The 20881-nt window shown below is 35.4% G+C and overlaps 4 protein-coding genes across 4 annotated transcripts; 2 read left to right on the top strand and 2 right to left on the bottom strand.

Moving 5' to 3' along the window:
• Positions 1–18: 18 nt before the first annotated feature.
• sof1_1 (Protein sof1) lies at positions 19–1652 on the bottom strand. Its single transcript, XM_007808196.2, has one exon. The coding sequence runs from the start codon at positions 1609–1611 to the stop codon at positions 271–273; it is 1341 nt and encodes a 446-aa protein (XP_007806387.1). The 5' UTR covers positions 1612–1652; the 3' UTR covers positions 19–270.
• A 324-nt stretch (positions 1653–1976) lies between these two features.
• On the top strand, positions 1977–3193 carry rpb3_1 (RNA polymerase II subunit 3; the record flags this gene model as incomplete). Its single annotated transcript, XM_066115938.1, has 3 exons — positions 1977–2048; positions 2142–2710; positions 2770–3193. 3 exons carry the CDS (start codon positions 1977–1979, stop codon positions 3191–3193), a joined length of 1065 nt encoding a protein of 354 aa, XP_065977818.1.
• Positions 3194–3692: 499 nt separating this feature from the next.
• On the bottom strand, positions 3693–4858 carry DIC1_1 (Mitochondrial dicarboxylate transporter; the record flags this gene model as incomplete). Its single annotated transcript, XM_066115937.1, has 4 exons — positions 3693–3777; positions 3842–4542; positions 4618–4622; positions 4696–4858. 4 exons carry the CDS (start codon positions 4856–4858, stop codon positions 3693–3695), a joined length of 954 nt encoding a protein of 317 aa, XP_065977817.1.
• Positions 4859–5704: 846 nt separating this feature from the next.
• On the top strand, positions 5705–7239 carry MSF1_1 (phenylalanyl-tRNA synthetase alpha subunit, mitochondrial; the record flags this gene model as incomplete). Its single annotated transcript, XM_066115936.1, has 2 exons — positions 5705–5819; positions 5888–7239. 2 exons carry the CDS (start codon positions 5705–5707, stop codon positions 7237–7239), a joined length of 1467 nt encoding a protein of 488 aa, XP_065977816.1.
• Positions 7240–20881: the final 13642 nt, after the last annotated feature.

The raw sequence follows: 20881 nt of genomic DNA, 5'->3' as shown, positions 1-20881 counted from the left end.
ATACGAGTCACTAGCAAGCAGGTGCAATAAACGCTCCACGACGACACGAGAGCATATTTAAAACATGTGATCATCATATTACATAGGCCATCCGACTTCAAGGGTGTATGAAATTACCAGTTGATAACACCTACCCAAATCTAATCAAGACACGTGTGCACGAGGCTGATTCCGAAATAACGCCATGCCATGCTCGCAACAAAAACTCCATACTTTTTACGTTCTCGTGGTTCCCACAACAGAAATGAATAGCCAAAGGGGGTAGGAAACCTACTTCTCCTTCGCCAACACCATCTTCTCTCTTTCGCTCCTCCTCCTCTCAAACTGTTTCTTGGAGTGTCTGCGTTCATTCTCCTCCTTCCTCTTGATGCTCTTGAGCTCCTGGCTCTTAATCTCGCCTGCCTTCTTGACGACATTGGGAATATGTCTGTGCCTCTTGATGCGTCGAATCTCAGGCATGTGGGCGAAGCGACGGGTCAGGGCGTCGTTATACTCGAGTGCTTGGCGCTGCCGGGCGGACTTGATGCCCTCGCTCTGGGAGGCGTTGGCGCGCCAGAGACGAATGTTGCCGTCGTCTGAGCCGGAGAGGATGTACTTTGCGTCGGGGGTCCATTTGGCGGCCATGACGCGCTGCATGCGCTTGGTGTGGTAAATGTCGCGCGAGTGGCCGCGGTCTCGGTTCCACAGGCGGATGGTGCGATCCCACGAGGCGGAGACGAGCTCCTCGCCGGTGGGGGAGAATTCCACGTCCATGACGGCGGCGACGTGGTCCTTGAGGATGTTGAGTGCGCGGTCCATCTTGCGCATGTCGAAGAGGTAGATGTTGTGGTCTTCGGAGGCGGTGGCGAAGTTGAATGCCTCCATGGGTGACCAGGCGATTTGGTTGCTGGCGAAGCTGAGGATGGTCTTGGCGACGGGCGTGGAGGTGCGGAGGTCGTAGATGACGAGGGAGCGGTCGTTGGAGCAGGACGCCAGGATGGACGTCTCGACGTAGTTGAAGGAGACGTTGGTGATGGTGTCGGTGGACGTGGGCCACTTGAGCACCTCGGGCGCGGCCGTGTGTCGCTCGAGGTCGTAGATGGATATGGCGCTTGATGCGGCAGCGAATGCGTTGCGGGAGCGGTGGTGCGAGAGACTTGTGAATGCTCCGGCTCCGAGCCATGACGAGATGGGTTTTGAGTCGGCTCGCGTGTTGTAGGGGTCAAAGAGCTTGATAGTGCGGTCCGCAGCGCAAGTGAGCAGTTTCTGGTCCCGCGTCCATGCCATCCCCTTGACGATGTTTTCGTGCGCCGTCGTGTGCCAGATGGAGTTGTCTCGATCGGTGAGATCCCATACTTTGACGACGCCGTCGCCGCTGCCGCTGGCAAATCTCTGTAGGGAGTTGGGGTCTTTGGCAATTGAGTAGACGCCGTCGACGTGGCCTCGCCCAAGTTGGCCGATGAAGGGCTTGGCGTGCATTCGCTCTAGTTTGACGGCATTGAGGGCTCGTTGGTATTCTCGTGCTCGCTCAAACGGGTGGAGCGCTGAATCGAGATTGCGAGGCAGTTTGGCGGCGTCGGAGCCGGGCGGTTGATGATCCGCCAAGGAGCGGTTAAGGGCTTTGATCTTCATGGCTGAATTTCTGGCCCCTTCCCTTGACTTGTAATTGTCAAGGAGATGGCCGTCGTTGGAGCTTGACCGGAGGTTTTGGCGGCGGGGAATTTTTTTGCTTATCGTAGTTGGAGCCCCGAGGGCGATAAGGAGGTTTTGCGGATTATCGCTGATCCGGTGGCATTTGCTCGAGCGCTAAGCAGAATCGCAGTTTATTGTGAACTGACGGGCCGGCCACCACCACTGGTTGTTTGCTTTCGACAACGCAGCTTTCGGCCATCTCGTACGATCCCAGCGAAGCTTCGCCTCGGTAGTCTGGGAATACTTTGCGATTCGTGAATAGCCGTGTCCCGCGCAGGCAGGCGGCCGCTGCCGACTTGGCCACGATGGACGGCATGGACTACGACCCTATGGTGATGGATGGCGAGCCCGAGCAGCCCCAGGTCACCATATCAGCTGTATGGCGCCCCGAGTTCAAAGCGGTGTGGTAGCCCTCTGCTATGGTTCAAATTTCTAACTTGCGTTCTTCTTCTTCTTCAACCTCTCTGTAGGCCGACAGCACGCGCGTTGACTTTGCGCTCTCCAGAACCAACCTCTCATTTGCCAATTCGATACGGCGAATTATTCAGGCCGAAGTGCCCACTATTGCCATCGACCTCGTCGAAGTCGAAGTCAACACATCAGTGCTTGCCGACGAATTTATCGCGCACAGATTAGGTCTCATTCCTCTCAACGCCAAAGGCGTAAACGAACTCAACTATTCCCGAGATTGCGACTGCGAGCAGTACTGCGAGCAATGCAGCGTTACCTTGACCCTACACGCAAGATGTACCAGCGATGAAATTATGAAGGTATACGCGCGGGATCTGATCGTCGACGGCCGTCATGCCAGCCAGGTCGGGACGCCCGTTATTAACGACCCCGAGGGGATGGGATGCTTGATCGCCAAGCTACGCAAGGACCAGGAGCTGAAGCTCACGTGTATCGCGAAGAAGGGGATAGCAAAGGAACACGCCAAGTGGATGCCAACGTCGGCTGTGGGCTTTGAATATGATCCTCACAATAAGCTGCATCATTTGGATCTGTGGTACGAGAATAACACGGATCCTCAAAAGGAATGGTATGTCTTGTTCTCTCTTGCTTGAATTGGGTAATTACTCTAATACCGGTAATACCCAGGCCCAAGAGCAAATACGCAGAGTGGGAAGACCCCCCTCAAGATGGCGAGCCATTCAACTACGATGCGGTTCCCGACCGATTTTATTTCGAAGTAGAAACATCAGGCAGCATGGAGCCGGATCAAATTGTGCAAGGCGGCATCCGCGCTCTCCAGCAAAAGATCGGCGCGCTCCTAAAGGGTCTCGATCCAAAGAAATATGGTGGTGAGGAGCCAGCAGAGTTTGATGGCCCCAGAAGTCCAGATATGAATATGGACGGCGGCACTACGCCTTGGCAGGACGGCGGATATACCACTCCCTATGGCGGCAACATGACTGCTTACGGGGGTGGGAATACCACATACGGGGGAGGCAATAACACTGCGTATGGAGGCGGTGCTGGCGCATATGGTACCACGCCATATGGCCAGTCGTCGTGGCAGTAGATAAAAACGGCGTTTCATGGGATGTTTGGGAGGCTACAGGCAAACGGACCATTTATTGAAAGTATTGGTTTCGTGATAAATTTAGGCAAACATTTACGTAGAGGTGTCGTTTTAGGCTTTGTACAGTATTTCATTCCGTAGCGCAAACGGAAAGTGGCGGCAATTGGGAAACACTTGAGCCGTGTATGGGTTGTCAACAATGGGCTTGTGTGAGGTGCTATCACTATTTGATGTTTTACTCTAGGGTGGGATGTGAATGGTGCCGTTCTGTGTGTGGTATGTCTATAAGTAAACTGCCGAGCCGCCGGTCTAGAGTCCGTGCCCGTATCCCGTTTCAAGCAAACAGTTAGGGGGATTTCAAGTAGCCGATTTATAATCAGAATGCTGGTAGAACAGAAATCAAAAATATGCAACCGATAACCTCCCCCCATTCTAAATGTAACGCCTGCCGGTTGTTGATGGATTTTTTTTTTTTTTTGGTACACGCGCAGTCTCCAGTTTATAGATTCTTCTCATCTAGTCCTTTGACTTTTCTATATGTCTTGCGGTGCATCTCTAGGAAGACGAATGTACAAATGGTGTGTCTAACACGGGTTCGTTAGCTAATCTTGCAGGAATCGCGGGCGCGGGAGGCAGGCGAGAACGTACGGTCCTAGTCGCAGGAAGCTGGGAACCCAGCCTTTAAACATCCATCCCAGACCGTCGGTCTTGTAGATATCTCCCACTATTCGAAGGATGCCCTGCTTCTGGGTCGACGACATGACTCTTGTCTTGACGACATCAATTGGACTCGTGGCCGTCGCAGCCGCCAACCCAGCCAAGAAGGATGCGGAAAAGTGCGTTGTCAAGGTGTCGCCCAGCGGAGTGTAATCAATGAGCAGCCTCTTGAAGGTATCGTAGGTGGCTAACTGACCGGCCGTCATGACCGCCGCGCGACTGCTGTTGGGAAGCCAGCCCCTAAACCAACTAAGTGCGCCTTCTTCCCTCGCCATGCGAGCCATGCCGTCAACGGCATGCTTGTAGTTCCTGCGCTCGTTCACGGGGAGCGCAGCGTCATGCTGCATACGCACGTTGAGCACGTCGGCGAAGTTGCCGGCGATGCCGCCCAGGAACCCGGATGTCATGGCCATGGCGGTAAGAAGGGGGAATGAGGGCTCGCGGCCGGACTTGGTGTATCTCGACTTGATCTCTTCGTAGACGCCGAACCGGACGGTTGAGTAGGTCAGCTGGCGGAGGAGAGAGGCAGATATGCCGCTGTAGAGGGCGAGGGGACCGTCCGTCTTGACAATGTGGACGAAGGTGCCGCTCATGGATTTGGGTGCGTCGCCTTTGCGCATTTGTAACCGCACCTGGGTGTGTCATGTTAGAGACTTGTACTTTGGATTACAACCATGTTGTGACAGGGGATATAGAATAGTTCATACTTTTACTATTGGTGAGTTAGCAACAAATCTACACGTAATGGGACAAATCGGCTGCCCGGGGAAAAAAACTTCACGTACCCAAGTCCAGGGGATGTGTCACGCAGGCAGCCATACTACTCGCGCTTCCTCCAAACCAAAAAGGATATCGGATCGGAGGCCCTATCTTCTTTTTGCGCTGCTCAGCCCGCTCCTCCTTGGTGAGTTTGCGGGCCGGTGCCGACTCTTCAGCCGATGAGGCCATTGTGTGCAGGTTTTGCGGTTGGCAGCTGGAGCTTATAGACGCATCGCACAACTGTGACAAGACGACCTCGTTTTCCTTTTTTTTTTTTTCCTTTTTTTTTCAGCAATTCAATTCGCGAGTGCGAGCTGCAACTCCCAATTGCAACACGGAGGTCAAGACACAGAAGTGATGTGAGTGAGAGACATGCCGGGGTACCGCGGTGCTTAGAGTTCGGCTTAGAGTCTCGGCGTTGATATCGGCTGCTGTGGCAGAAAAATGGACCCGACGGTAGGCGGTGACGTAGTTGGTCAGGCCCCGGCAGCGTTTGATGTTGCTTCACCAGTTGACCGGTTTGGCGCTCACCGTCTTAAACTTGTCAGGTTCGAAAGGGCGTCTGTATGTCCTATGTGTATCTTTTCCGTCTTGTTCGACCCGGTTGTGTCTGGATGTGGAAGAGCTGGGCGGTTGTTGAAGATGTCTGAACACCAGTGGCGCTCACAAAATCATAGCGCAGCGATAACGGTCTGTGAGAGCTCTGGATGACGTGCAACGGCCACATGCCATGGCGGGATCTTGCATCTACCAAAGTCGACAGCTTATTCATAATATATGATGCAGTCACATCCTGGTGTTTATTCTATTGCACGTGCCTTCTTGAATGGGAGGGTGGTTGTTAAACAACGGGCAACATTGGCTATAGGGTAGCCTGTGCTAGCTTAAATCCAGGGTCCTGCCTAACTTTTGAGGTTCGACCCGACAGCTTCGACACATCACGGCTTAAGCTGCCCGTGACCAAATTGGCACCGAACGCATCGACAAGGTGCCGAATTATGGGAACGGAACTACACAGCGAGCCAGACTACCAACATGTCGGTACGAATTGGGGCTATGCGCGGCCTCTTGAGGTGCAGCCGGCAGGTTCGCTCTTCTCGACACTGCTCTATCCGACCATCACATGCAATTCGACAGTTTTCCTCTTCAGGTTTGTCATATAGTTTGGCATCAATTGAGTAGATCGAAGTCATGTTAATCCTCGATTCCTATACACAGGAACCCTGCTCTCCTCGAAACCAGCGAATGCCTCCAACAGTTCTGTGTCAATTCGAGGCGGCACCTACAAGACTGATCCCGCATGGTTCAATGTACCGTCAAATGTATTAGACGCCACGTCTCGGAAGCTACACCTCCAGAAAGACCACCCTGTGTACATAACTCGACAAATAATAGAGTCGAATTTCCCCCCGCCCACGTACAAGTACTACAACGAATACAACCCGGTTGTGTCAACTCACCAAAACTTTGACTCTCTCGGCTTCCCGCCAAACCATCCAGGGCGAGCCTTGTCTGATACCTACTACATCAACGATGAGACTCTCCTCCGAACACACACGAGTGCGCACCAGGCCGACACTTTCCGAGCGGATGAGAGCGACGGCTACTTGATTTCTGCGGATGTATATCGACGAGATGCCATCGATCGAAGCCATTACCCCGTCTTTCACCAGATGGAAGGAGCCAGATCCTGGGACCGAAACAAGGTTCACAATGGAGATGTAGCTGCCGCTGTGCGGGCCGACCTGGAAACGCTACCCAAGCACAATGTCCAAGTCGAGGACCCCAACCCTCCCTACCATGATGAACGCAATCCTCTGCAAGATTGCCACTCTGCCGCTGAAGCCCAAGCAATCGGGGAGCATCTGAAGAGGTCGCTGGAGAACATGGTGGTTGATGTCTTCTCTAGGGCCAAGGCCGCAGCTCTGCGGGAGGATCCTACCTTTGTTGACGAGCCGCTACGTATGCGCTGGGTGGAGGCATATTTCCCATTCACGAGTCCCTCATGGGAACTGGAAGTTTATTATGCGGGAGACTGGCTGGAGGTTTTGGGATGTGGCGTGGTTAGACAAAGTCTCTACAACAATGCGGGTGTGCCATCGCAACTGGGATGGGCCTTTGGCATAGGCATCGATCGCATCGCTATGCTGCTGTTCAAGATTCCCGATATTCGCCTGTTCTGGTCACAGGATCAACGATTTCTCTCTCAGTTCACCGGCGTGTCCGATAACCTCGATAAGCTCAAGAGGTTTGCGCCATTCTCCAAGTACCCTCCTTGTCCCAAGGATGTATCTTTCTGGCTGGCGTCGACATCACCCGCTGGAGGAAACACAAAGGGCAACTTCCACGAGAATGACGTCATGGAAATTGTGCGCAATGTAGCTGGTGATGTTGTTGAGGATGTCAGACTTATTGATGAGTTTGTGCACCCCAAGACTGGTCGCAAGAGCATGGCTTATCGCATTGTGTACCGCAGCCTGGAGCGTACCCTGACAAACGAAGAAGCCAACAGCTTTCACAAAGGTGTGCGAGAGGCTTTAGTTAGGGAACTGGGTGTTGAGCTTCGCTGAGAGGCTTTTGATTTTTCAGTTTGGGCGCCGACGTTGGCCTTTGCGAAGGGTTGAGGGGATGGATCGAGTTGCGATCTATTGTACACTCCAAGTAGACCGCATGGTGTTGTAAGATTATGTATATTACCTTGTAGTTTTCCGGATGAGCAGTGCAGAGCGCAAAAAGTGTTTTGATAATCTAGACACAGCCAAGGAAAGCATCATTCTGTTCACAGATATCTGCCAGCTACATAGCATACTATTCGAATTGCTGTGCCTGTATGAGACGTTGTGCTTCATTAGTATCCGGATAGCTTACCGCCAGGAACAATGAACCGGCTTCAATGTTTTCAGAGGGCTCCTGCTATGCTGAAAGTCGCCAGCCAGTAGAGCCAGCCATTCACGAGCAGCCGGTTTGAACCGATGCCGTCATTTCATGCTGGCCGCTCTGCTCCGCACTTCCTCTCTGCATCCATGTAAAATGCACAAAGGATTCGTTTTGACAAATGCCGAAAGTACACAGCCTCTTTTAGTCGGCACTGGCGGCCAGAGCCAATACTGCACCGTCATCCACTTCGGAGATTGGAGCTTGACTTGTCAGTCTCGAAAAGCTATCTGCGAAAGAGACCGGAAGAGCGGCAACGAGATGCATGATTACCGCTGCATTTGAACGGTGTGATGAGCCAGCCGCACCACATCTTTTCATCTCACGGTTCCGGCAGGAGCTTTGAAGCTATTGGACATGTCGACTATACAAGGGTGTTTGTGGCAGAAGATCCTGAGAGATTACTGAGGCGGTGTTTTTCTTGGCGCCGATCCTCGTCGTCTCATGTCGTTTTGGCGACTTGGATTCATTCGTTGGAAGCGCATGGGCAATTACCGCCGGGTGGTTGAGCACTCGGAGCCACATTGCCATGGTGCCAGGTCAATAAACAAAGGTTACACAGGATTTCAAACAACTCCAAAGCTCGGGCTTACCATGTGTAATTGCACCGAGTAGAGTACTGGGAAAAGAGGACTCTCGAGACGAGGCCTTGATCGACTCGGCAACCTGTATTTTCGTGATTGGCCACCTTGCAGATTGGACATGCAGCCACCTGCATCAGTCGTGCAAAGCTGCAGCCAGCACAGCTTGTCCCCCGATCCGAAGCCGTTTTCTTGTGTCGATATCAAGCTCTTGTTACTCTAGTGGATCAGGAAGCTCACTCAGTGGGACTGTTTCGCCGACATTTGAACGCTGGACGGAGAGACATCTGGACGATCCAAGATCTGATGCGCAAAACGCGGCAAGAATTGCTCCGTACCATGAAGCAGGGATGCTGTACCCGATGACCGGATAAATGGGCCCGAGGACTAGTTACGTACTAGTAGTACTATCCATCACCGGGCTATTTTACAGCATCAATCTTATACACGGAACCATTGATTCATCCCAGAGGAACGATGCAACAGGGATTTTCTAGCCCTTGTACCCTACCCCGAATGACCGACATTTCATGGACAAAACGACATTACCCGTTGACAACTAAGTGGGCCAGCCACTTAGTTGACCACAAAATTCCGGGACAGCCACAAAACTCCGGGACACTTTCTTAATCTTTAAAATATTAATATTATTAATAATAAATAAAATAAAATATAATATAATATATAAATTATATATATAATAAAGTAATTTTTAAGTAATTTTTTTAAATATAAATTATATTTTCATATATTTTATTATATTTAATATTAATTTATTTTATTTATTTTTAAGAAGTTTAAAATATATATTAATTTATATAAAATATATTTTATAAAATATTTTTAATATTATAATATATAAAATATAATAATATTTTATATAATATAAAATATACTATTTATAACTTATAATATCATATAATTTTAAGTTACCCTCCTTTCCCTCTCTAAACTCTCTTCTCTCCGCTCTTTTCTCTCTACTTTTTGCACCCCCCTTCTCTTTTCCTCTCTTTCCTCTCCTCCCCATTTTCACCTCCCCTCTTTTTTTTTCTCTTTTCTCTCCTTATTCCCCCCCTTTTTCATCTTTCCCCTTCAAAATTTCTCTATTTTTTATAAAAGTTTATTTCTCCAAACATAGTTTCTTAGTATAAGTCGTACTTATAGAATTATAAGAAAAGTTCTTTAACTTTAATACTCTTGTAATAATAAAGAAAATATTTTATTAAAAGTATTTTATTTTAATATTTATAAATTATTTATTATATTTTTTAAACTTTTAAAAATATATTAACTTATAATAATTATAATAAAATATATATAATTATATAAAGTACTTTCTTAAGCTACGTGTATTTTATATTATATATTCAAGTATATAATAGAGTTTTATATATTTAATATATATTTAAATAAAATATATATTTATTTTAATATATTTATATATATTTATTAAGTTTTTTTATTAATAATATAAAATATTTAAAAATAAAATAAAACGTTAATTATATATATAATAGGCGGGGCTACACACCTAAGGCTTGGAAGCACTAACGAGCTTAGCAAGCTCGTCCCGGAGCCGGGGCAAAATCAAACGGGTCTTAGCGTTAATAGGAACCTATGAAGCACTGGTTAACACACAGGAACGGTAAGATTACAGGCTAGAGCCGAACCAGACTTAACTCACCTTTAGGCAAGGGGAATTATAAACCTAGCAATTAAAGCAAGTAGTATGTAACGGTGGCTTAGGTTCTAAGGCACAGTAGGTCTATTTCTTAGAAAGTAAGTTAGGTTAAATGCTATAGAGTAGCTTTTAAGTAGTATTATAATAAGGCTGTTAAGAGTATAACTCTTAATAGTAAAACTATTACTTAGATTAATTAATAGAGAACTAGATTATCTATTATAATGGAATACCCTCTCCTTAAGTACTTGTCTATCTCTTTATTATAGACTTATAATTACCCTAATTATTTGTCTATCTATTAATCCCTAACTTATAGCAATTAATAAGTAATCTAATAATCACTTAGCTTATAGTAATTAATAGGTGATCTATTAATTACTTTATAATCACGTGACCTAGCACGTAACGTCTTAGTTCTCCCCTATTATAGCTTTACCTTCCCTAGTATAGCCTAGTCCTTCCCGCGTTTAGTAACGTTCATAATATTATGCCTCTCCCTTATTAGTCTTATTCTTAAGGCTATTAAAGTAGGCTGTTTAAGGTTCTAGGGTAACTTTCTTCTTCTATTATTATATGCTATTATACCCGCTAATCGTATCGTTAAGTAAAAGTTAAAGGCTTTTAAGGTATTAATTCTTTGTTATAATAATCTTCTAGTAGCTATTCTTACGAGTCCTTTTCTTTTAATTATACTATTTTATTCCGCTTATAAGGGCTATAGTATCCTTAAATGTTAAGTTTCTTCTTCTAACTTCTCTTAATATATAGAGTGTATTCGTTTAAACTTATTACGGTATAACGTTTAAGGAGTGTCTTCTACTTAATTACGAAATATTACGTCTTAATATATTAAGTTAAAGCGTAAGCTAAAAGAGGTGGAAGAGAAGGTTCTTTGTCTTTAAAAATAAAAGAAATTATAGTTTAAGAAAATAATACGTGTAATTACGCGTAGTATTAATAACGTTAAAGAGTTAAAACGTGTAAAGCGTAAGAAGGCTAAATAGCTTTAAAAGACTATAAGAGTTCTTTTTACTTCTTTTAAGAATCTAGATTCTACTTTAGTTCGTTCCTTAAATACTAAGTTTAATATTAAGTTATTAGGCGGTGCTTAAAAGATTAATTAGAATGCGTTTCTTAAAAATAAAACTATTTAAGTAACGTTAAGTAGTTTATAAGGTTTTTAGCTAGTTTCTAGGTGTTTTTAGAGTTTAAATATCCCTTCTATTTAATAAGATAATAATAATTCTTTATATCTCCCTATACTTTAAGTATTTATTTAACTTTATATTTATTAGTATCTTTTATTATAATATTTATAGTAATTATAGATTTATTTAATACTTTCTCTAGTAGTAATATATGAAATATAAAATAGATTCTTATTTTATTTAATAATAATAGTTTATAGTTAATATTTAAGATTTTTCGTTTAATAAGAAATAATCTAATCTTCTTTTAATTAAGTTTATTATTAGGTTACTTAGTTTTAATATTTTTACGAATAAGGTATACTTTATATCCCTCCTTTAGGATTAGCGCTAGTAATCTCTTTTTATTCGCGTAGTATTTTATTTGGTTCTATAAAAATATTTATTTTTATTATAAGTGTTTTTATATTTTAATTATAGTTACTATATGCGTTATAGCTATTAGCGCGTTTACATTTTATATTGTATATGTTTTAATAATAGGGTTAAATCTATAATTTACCCTAAATAGTAATATCTTTATATTATTAATCTTAGAGCTATTATAAGCCTATTATACTAGTAGTAGCTATTTTACCTAATTATTCTATTAGTAGTTAATATAGCTTCGCAGATATTATTCGAGTATTTAGTTTAAGATTTCTATTTATCCATTTAATTATAGGTGGAATACCGTTAATAAGCTTTATTTAATCTTTATAGTTTCTATAAGGTATTTTTAAAAGTTTAAGGTAAATAATTTATCGCGATCTAATATAAGCTTTATTAGTAATTTATATTATATAATAATTATTTTAAAGAATATATACGCTAAGTTCTTAGTATTACTTGATTTTTTATATAGAATATAATAGGCGTATTTTATAAGTTTATTTATAATAATTAAAATGCTATTATAAGCTACTCCTATTATAGGTTCTTTTAACTTTAATAGTTTAATAATAAAGTCTATTATAATAGTTTATTATACTCTTTTAAGTAATAATATTAGTTATAATTCTCCGTATAGTACGTGTTACGCTAATTTTACTTTATTACACGTATTACATTTCTTAATAACTTCTTATACTATTTTTCTACTTTTTAGGAAGCTATATAATCTTCTTAACCTATTAATCGTTTTTCTTACACCCTAATATTCGTATAATAGGTGCTCGTGTATTTTCTTAATAAGCTATTCTTAAAGTATACTAAAAATATACTACTATTTATTATATAAGAAGGTCTTACCTTCCTTAAATAAATGCGTTTTTATTTCCTAATTATTTAAGTAGTTATTATTCTTAATATATAATATAATCTAATATATCTATATTTTATCTAGCTTAACTTACTAGGTTATATTAATTTCTCGGGTATCTAGTATAAGGTTTCTATTTTTAGTAGCGCGTAGTAAGGGTATATTACTTACTTACTTATTTAATTTTAAGTTCTCTTTTTAGCTAAGCGCGTTTACTCTTTCGTTTTTAGATTCTTTATAATATATAATTTTAAAGTTATAATTCGTAAGAGTTTTATACCATTTAATCTATTATTTATTTAAATCCTTTATAGTTAAGAATAATATAAGATTCTTATAGTTAATATAAACCTTAATTTAATGCTTTACTTTTATAAGATAGTATCTTTATTCTTTAAAGCACTTAATAATAGCTATAAGTTCTTTATTATAGATCCTATAATTAAGTTTAGGTTTATAGAGTTTCTTTAAGAAGAATGTAATTAGGTGTAATCTTCCTTAATTATCTTATTATTTAAGCTATTCGCCTAGTATAAAGTTTAAGGCGTTTATTTTAAGCTTATAAGGTTTATTTTAATTAAGTACTTTTAATATAGGTTTTAACGTAACTAAATTTTTCATTTTCTAGAATACTATAACTTCTAGTTTATTCTATTAAAAGCTAACTTCTTTCTTTATTAGGTTTATAAGAGATCGTAAAATATCTTTATATTCGCTTAAAAACTTACGGTAAAAGTTTATAAATGCTATAAATTCTTTAACTTCTTTTAGATTTTTTAGTGTAGGCTATTTCTTAATAGTTTTAATCTTATTCAAGCTTATTTATATTTCTTCGTATATAAGTATATACCTTAAAAAGTGTATAGTATTCTAGTGGAACTAGTATTTTAAGGCTTTAATTAAGAGTTTATTATTCTATAAAGTTTATAGTATCTTATATATATATCGTTTATATTTCTTAAGGGTATTTAAATAAATAAGAATATTATTAAGGTATATAACTATAAACACTCTTAGTTATTTCTGTAAGATTATATTAATTATTCTTTAAAAGGTTACTAGTATATTAGTAAGCCTAAAAGGTATTATTAAATATTTATAGTATTCTTTACTAGTTTAAAATGCTATTATTTACTTGTAGCCTTCTTTTATTTATATAAGGTTATAAGCTTCTTTTAAGTTAAGTGTAGTAAACCATTTAGCTTTTCTAACTTTATCTCTAATTTCCGTTATAAGCGATAATAAGTATTAATTCTTAATTATAATCTTATTTAAGTGTTAATAATTAATGTATAGTTATAGTTTCTCGTTTTTCTTTAATATATATAGGATTAGGTATTCTACTAGGGACTTTAATAGTTATATATATCCCTTTTATAGTATATCCTTTAAATACTCCTTAAGCGCCTTATCTTACTTAGGGTTCTAAGAATAAATCTTATTAAACGTTAGTTTAATACTAGACTAAAGTTTAATCTTATAGTTTTAGCGTAAATGCTTTAATAGTCTTATTTTTAACTCTTTACTAAACAGCTTACTATACTTTAAGTATTCCTTAGGAATCTCTATTATCTTAGCTTTAAGCTCTCTAGTAATTACGTATATTCTTAAAGGCCTATTATAGTTTAAATAAGGTGCTCTTTATAGGCCGCTCTTTACTTTATAACCGTATTCTAGTAAATTCTATTAAAGTTAACTAGTTCTCTAATTAACTCGTAAATTACTTACTTATAACTAAGGTATCCCTAATATAATATCGTGTTTTAAGATTACTATAATATCTAGTGTAACTTAGTGTTTCGTGCCTTATATATTAACTAAAAGCTACGTAACTTTTATGTTAACTACTTCTTAGCTATACTTTACCGTAATTCCTTCTATAATTATAAGTTAGTAAAGCTTATCTTTAAGTATTTAAGGTAATTATAATCTATTAACGAGATTTAGCGAGATAAAATTTCCTTATACTCCGCTATTAATTATTACCTAGATCTTTTATCCTATTATAATTATATTAATTATAAGGTGTATTATACTATTAATATTTATAGTATATAAAGACCTATTAGATCTCCGTTAAGAAATCGATTTTAATTACGATAATAGCTATCGTTTCCTAATTTATTAATTCTATCCTTATATTATTCTTTAGCGCATTATTTTAGGCGCTATTATTAGCGGTTATCTTTTAACGTATTATTAGAGCTTTCTTAGTAATCGCTTAATCTATTATTTATGTTAATTAAACTTAGGCTAAGCGAGTTATTTATAGTTATATAATTCCCTTTCTTCTTACATTATAAGGTTATAGCTTAAATAGTATATACGTTATTCTTAGTATAATATAACTTTTCGTTTAATATCTTTAAATCGGTTTATTATAATTTTAATTATATTATAAGGGTTATTCTTCTTCCCTTTTATTCTCGTAGAAACTATTTATTACCTTACTTATTATTAAGATACGTGTAGTAATTATTATTATAATAAAAGGTTTAATTAAGGAGTTTATATTCGATTTTAGGTTTATTTTTCTTAATTAAATAATTCTCTTTTTCTTAGATTTATTCTAGTAAAGGTTTACTTTTTAGTGAGGGTGTTTAGTATTCCTAAAAGTTATTAGGTATTAGTTAGGTTTTAAATTCCTAATTTTTATTTAAACTAATATTATTTATTAACGTAAAGCTTTCTTTATTACTTATTATACTAAGATTTCGCGTGGGTAAGTCTTTTTAGTTTATAGTATAAAGCTTTTTACCTTTAGGAATTAGCTTCTATAGCTTTTTTAAGGCTTTACATTTATTTATAAAGTGTCTAGTCTTACTATAATTATAATAAGTCTTCCCCTTTTTCTTATTTATAGCGTTAAGTTCTATAGGTCTAGTATAGTACCTATATACTATTAATATTTAGTATAGCTTACTATTATTAGGTTTATTAAACCTAGTATATAATTTAAATTTCCTGTAACTTTTTTTGTAATATTACTTATATAAACAGTTATTTACCTTAATAATTATTTTAATAAAGTTATTAAATAACTTAAGATAATCTTCTTAATAAATGTTATCCTTTACTTCTTCTTTAAGTTCTTAATAAAAGACTTTTTTTTAGGTTTAGTATTCTAATTAAGTTTTATTATAATACGTTTAAACTCCCTAGTATAGTAAGCTATAAATCTAGTTTACTTAAGTTAAGTAAGCTATTATATAATTTCTTTATACTTATTAGGGTTTTTAAATGTAATAAGAAGTTATTCTTTAAAGGTTTTATAATTAAAGAAGATATAAATAACTTTTACTTTAGCTTTAATACTATACTTAAAATATACGCGAAGGGTTAGCTCTTATTATTTTATTACTTTTTTAGTTAAGAGATTATTAATATAAAGAATCTATAACTTAGGTATTATATAGATTTTTTCGTTAACTTATAGGTAAGCTTAGGCTTATATAAGAAAGTTTCTTATATTACCCTTATAATTATTATATAATTTAAACTTAAGGAATTTTAGCATATTATTATTATTAATAGAGAATATAAGTGTAAGATTTTAAACTATTATAAGTTTCTCTTCTTATACCTTAAGTTTTTCGTAGAGATTATTCTATTAATTAAAAAGCTATTAATTCTACTTCTTAAGCTTAGTAATCTTATTATAAAGGTACTTGATTATCTTTCTAGAGTTAATAGTCTTTTCGCTTAAAGTAAATATCTTAGAAGTTATTACTACTTAAAGTTTTAAGGTAACTTATTAAATAGGATTAATTAAAATGTAATAGTAGCTTAGGTTTTAAGGTATAATAGGTTTATTTCTTAGAAAGTAAGTTAGGTTAAATACTATAAAGTAGCTTTTAAGTAGTATTATAATAAGGCTATTAAAAGTATAACTCTTAATAGTAAAACTATTACTTAGATTAATTAATAAAGAACTAGATTATCTATTATAGCGGAATACCCCCTCCTTAAGTACTTGTTTATCTCTCTATTATAGACTTATAATTACCCTAATTATTTATCTATCTATTAATCCCTAACTTATAGCAATTAATAAGTGATCTAACGATCACTTAGCTTATAGTAATTAATAGGTAATCCATCGATCACTTTATAATCACGTGACCTAGCACGTGACGTCTTGGTTCTCCCTTGTTATGGCTTTGCCTTCCCTGGTGCGGCCCAGTCCTTCCCGCGTTTGGTGACGTTCGTAACATAGTAGTACTAGATTCTATGGGAATTAGCGGAGCTAGGCTAAAGCTGGGGTATAGGAATAATCTTATTAGAGATAGTATAACAGAGATAGGCTTAGCTCTCCTTTACGCTAGTAGCAACTTAGGCTATATAGGGTAAGTATAGAATTTAGCGCTAAGCGCTAACCTACACGAATATTAACACGATACTAGGCCGGAGTAAGATAGGTGTTACGAACGTTACTGCACGAGACGCGGGAAGCTAGGCCGCACTGGTAAGGGTAGGCATAGCTGCTAACTAATAAGAATATTAAGTCACGTAATAGCTTATTAGATTATATAAATAATCTAATAAGACGAGATTATTAGGATTATTAGGCGATTTAAATAATTTAGGATTATAATAAAGAGATAAACGAGTACTTAAGAAGAGGGTATTTTTATAGTTAGGTAGTTTAAATCTCTATTAATTAATCTAAGTAATAGTTTTACTATTAAGAGTTATACTCTTAATAGCCTTATTATAATACTACTTAAGAGTTACTTTATAGCATTTAACTTAACTTACTTTTTAAGAAATAAACCTATTATACCTTAAAACTTAAGTTACTATTACATTTTAATTAATTCTATTTAATAAGTTACCTTAAAACTTAAAGTAGTAATAACTTTTAAGATATTTACTTTAAGCGAAAAGACTATTAACCTTAAGAAGATAATAAAGTACCTTTATAATAAGATTATTAAGCTTAAGAAGTAAAATTAATAGCTTCTTAACTAATAGAATAATCTCTACGAAAAACTTAAGGTATAAGAAGAGAAACTTATAATAGTTTAAAATCTTACACCTATATTCTCTATTAATAATAATAATATACTAAAATTCCCTAAGCTTAAATTATATAATAATTATAAGGGTAATATAAGAAACTTTCTTATATAAGCTTAAGCTTACCTATAAGTTAACGAAAAAATCTATATAATACTTAAGTTATAGATTCTTTATATTAATAATCTCTTAACTAAGAAAGTAATAGAATAGTAAAAGCTAACCCTTTACGTATATTTTAAGTATAGTATTAAAGCTAAAGTAAAAGTTATTTATATCTTCTTTAATTATAAAACCTTTAAGAAATAACTTCTTATTACATTTAAAAACCCTAATAAGTATAAAGAAGCTATATAATAGCTTACTTAACTTAAGTAAACCGAATTTATAGCTTATTATATTAGGGAGTTTAAACGTATTATAGTAAAACTTAACTAAAATATTAAACCTAAAATAAAAGTCTTTTATTAAGAACTTAAAGAAGAAGTAAAGAATAATATTTATTAAGAAGATTATTTTAAGTTATTTAATAACTTTATTAAAATAGTTATTAAAGTAAATAACCGTTTATACAAGTAATATTACGAAAAAAGTTATAGGAAATTTAAATTATATACTAGGTTTAATAAACCTAATAATAGTAAGTTATATTAAATATTAATAGTATATAGGTACTACGTTAAACCTATGAAACTTAACGCTATAAATAAGGAAAGGGGAAAGACTTATTATAATTATAGTAAGACTAAACACTTTATAAATAAATATAAAGCCCTAAAAAAGCTATAAAAGCTAATTTCTAAAGGTAAAAAGCTTTATACCGTAAATTAAGAAAACTTACCTACGCGAAATCTTAGTATAATAAGTAATAAAGAAAGCCTTACGTTAATAAATAATATTAGTTTAAATAAAGATTAGAAATTTAAAACCTAACTAATACCTAATAACTTTTAGAAATACTAGATACTCTTACTAAAAAGTAAACCTTTACTAGAATAGATTTAAGAAGAAGAGAATTATTTAACTAAAAAAGATAAACCTAAAATTAAATATAAACTCCTTAATTAAACCTTCTATTATAATAATAATTATTACACGTACCTTAATAATAAGTAAGGTAATAAATAGTTTCTATGAGAATAAAAGGGAAGAAGAATAACCCTTATAATATAACTAAAATTATAATAAATTAATTTAAAGATATTAAACGAGAAGTTATACTATACTAAGAATAACGTATATACTACTTAAGCTATAACCTTATAATATAAGAAGAAAGGGAACTATATAACTATAAGTAACTCGCTTAGCTTAAGTTTAATTAACATAAATAGTAGATTAAGCGATTACTAAAAAAGCTCTAATAATACGTTAAAGGATAATCGCCGATAATAGCGCTTAAAGATACGCGCTAAATAATAAGAGAAAAGGAATAATAAATTGGGAAATAATAGCTGTTATCGCAATTAAAACCAATTCCTTAACGGAGATCTAATAGGTCTTTATATACTATAAATATTAGTAGTATAGTACACCTTATAATTAATATAACTATAATAAAATAAAGAATTTAAGTAATAATTAATAGTAAAGTATAAGGAAATTTTATCTCGCCGAATCTCGTTAATAGATTATAATTACCTTAAACACCTAAAGATAAGCCCTATGTTACGAACGACACTACACAAAACACGGGACAGGACCGCACTAGCTAGAATAGGCACGACTCGTAGGTATAAGAAGAAGGTAAGGGCACGTGACTAGCCACGTAACCTAAGAGGCGATTAAAGAGGTTAATGTTTAAATATATTAACTAAGAAGAATTAAACTAACTAAATCTTAAGCTAATTAATTAGGGTTTAAATAGATTAATAGTTAAGCTAATTAATTTAAAACTATAATAAAGAGGTAAACGAATACTTAAGGAGAAAGTATTTCTATAATTAAATAGTTTAGTTCTCTATTAATTAATCTAAGTAATAGTTTTACTATTAAGAGTTATACTCTTAGTAGCCTTATTATAATACTACTTAAAAGCTACTTTATAGTATTTAACTTAACTTACTTTTTAAGAAATAAACCTATTATACCTTAAAACTTAAGCTACTATTATATTTTAATTAATTCTATTTAATAAGTTACCTTAAAACTTTAAGTAGTAATAACTTTTAAGATATTTACTTTAAGTGGAAAGACTATTAACCTTAAAGAGATAATAAAGTACCTTTATAATAAGATTATTAAGCTTAAGAAATAAAATTAATAGCTTCTTAACTAATAGAATAATCTCTACGAAAAACTTAAGGTATAAGAAGAGAAACTTATAATAGTTTAAAATCTTATACTTATATTCTTTATTAATAATAATAATATATTAAAATTCCTTAAGCTTAAATTATATAATAGTTATAAGGGTAATATAAGAAACTTTCTTATATAAGCCTAAGCTTACCTATAAGTTAACGAAAAAATCTATATAATACTTAAGTTATAGATTCTTTATATTAATAACCTCTTAACTAGAAAAGTAATAAAATAATAGGAGCTAACCCTTTACGTATATCTTAAGTATAACGCTAAAGCTAAAGTGAAAGTTATTTATATCTTCTTTAATTATAAAACCTTTAAAGAATAACTTCTTATTACATTTAAAAACCCTAATAAGTATAAAGAAACTATATAATAACTTACTTAACTTAAGTAAATTAAATTTATAGCTTATTATGCTAAGGAGTTTAAACGTATTATAATAAAACTTAACTAGAATACTAAACCTAAAATAAAAGTCTTTTATTAAAGACTTAAAGAAGAAGTAAAGAATAATATTTATTAAGAAGATTATTTTAAGTTATTTAATAACTTTATTAAAATAATTATTAAGGTAAATAATTATTTATATAAGTAATATTATGAAAAAAGTTATAGGAAATTTAAATTATATACTAGGTTTAATAAACCTAATAATAATAAGCTACGTTAAATATTAATAGTATATAAGTACTATATTAGACCTATAGAACTTAACGCTATAAATAAGAAAAGGGGGAAGACTTATTATAATTATAATAAGACTAAACACTTTACAAATAAATGTAAAGCCTTAAAGAAGCTATAAAAGCTAATTTTTAAAGGTAAGAAGCTTTATACTATAAACTAAAAAGACTTACTTACGTGAAATCTTAGTATAATAAGTAATAAAGAAAGCCTTACGTTAATAAATAATATTAGTTTAAATAAAGATTAGGAATTTAAAACCTAATTAATACCTAATAACTTTTAGAAATATTAAATACCCTTACTAAAAAGTAAACCTTTACTAGAATAAATTTAAGAAGAAGAGAATTATTTAACTAAGAAAAATAAACCTAAAATTAAATATAGACTCCTTAATTAAACCTTTTATTATGATAATAATTACTACACGTATCTTAATAATAAGTAAGGTAGTAAATAGTTTTTATAAGAATAAAAGGGAAGAAGAATAACCCTTATAATACAATTAAAATTATAATAAACCAATTTAAAGATATTAAATAAAAAGTTATA

Source organism: Metarhizium acridum (assembly GCF_019434415.1).
Source record: "Metarhizium acridum strain ARSEF 324 chromosome Unknown scaffold_1, whole genome shotgun sequence".
Lineage (NCBI taxonomy): Eukaryota > Fungi > Ascomycota > Sordariomycetes > Hypocreales > Clavicipitaceae > Metarhizium > Metarhizium acridum.
This window is presented reverse-complemented; position numbering and strand designations above follow the sequence as displayed.

What these genes read in the sequence shown, in the direction of transcription:
- sof1_1 (XM_007808196.2), bottom strand. Translation starts at nt 1,611, where the DNA reads ATGAAGATCAAAGCCCTTAACCGCTCCTTGGCGGATCATCAACCGCCC.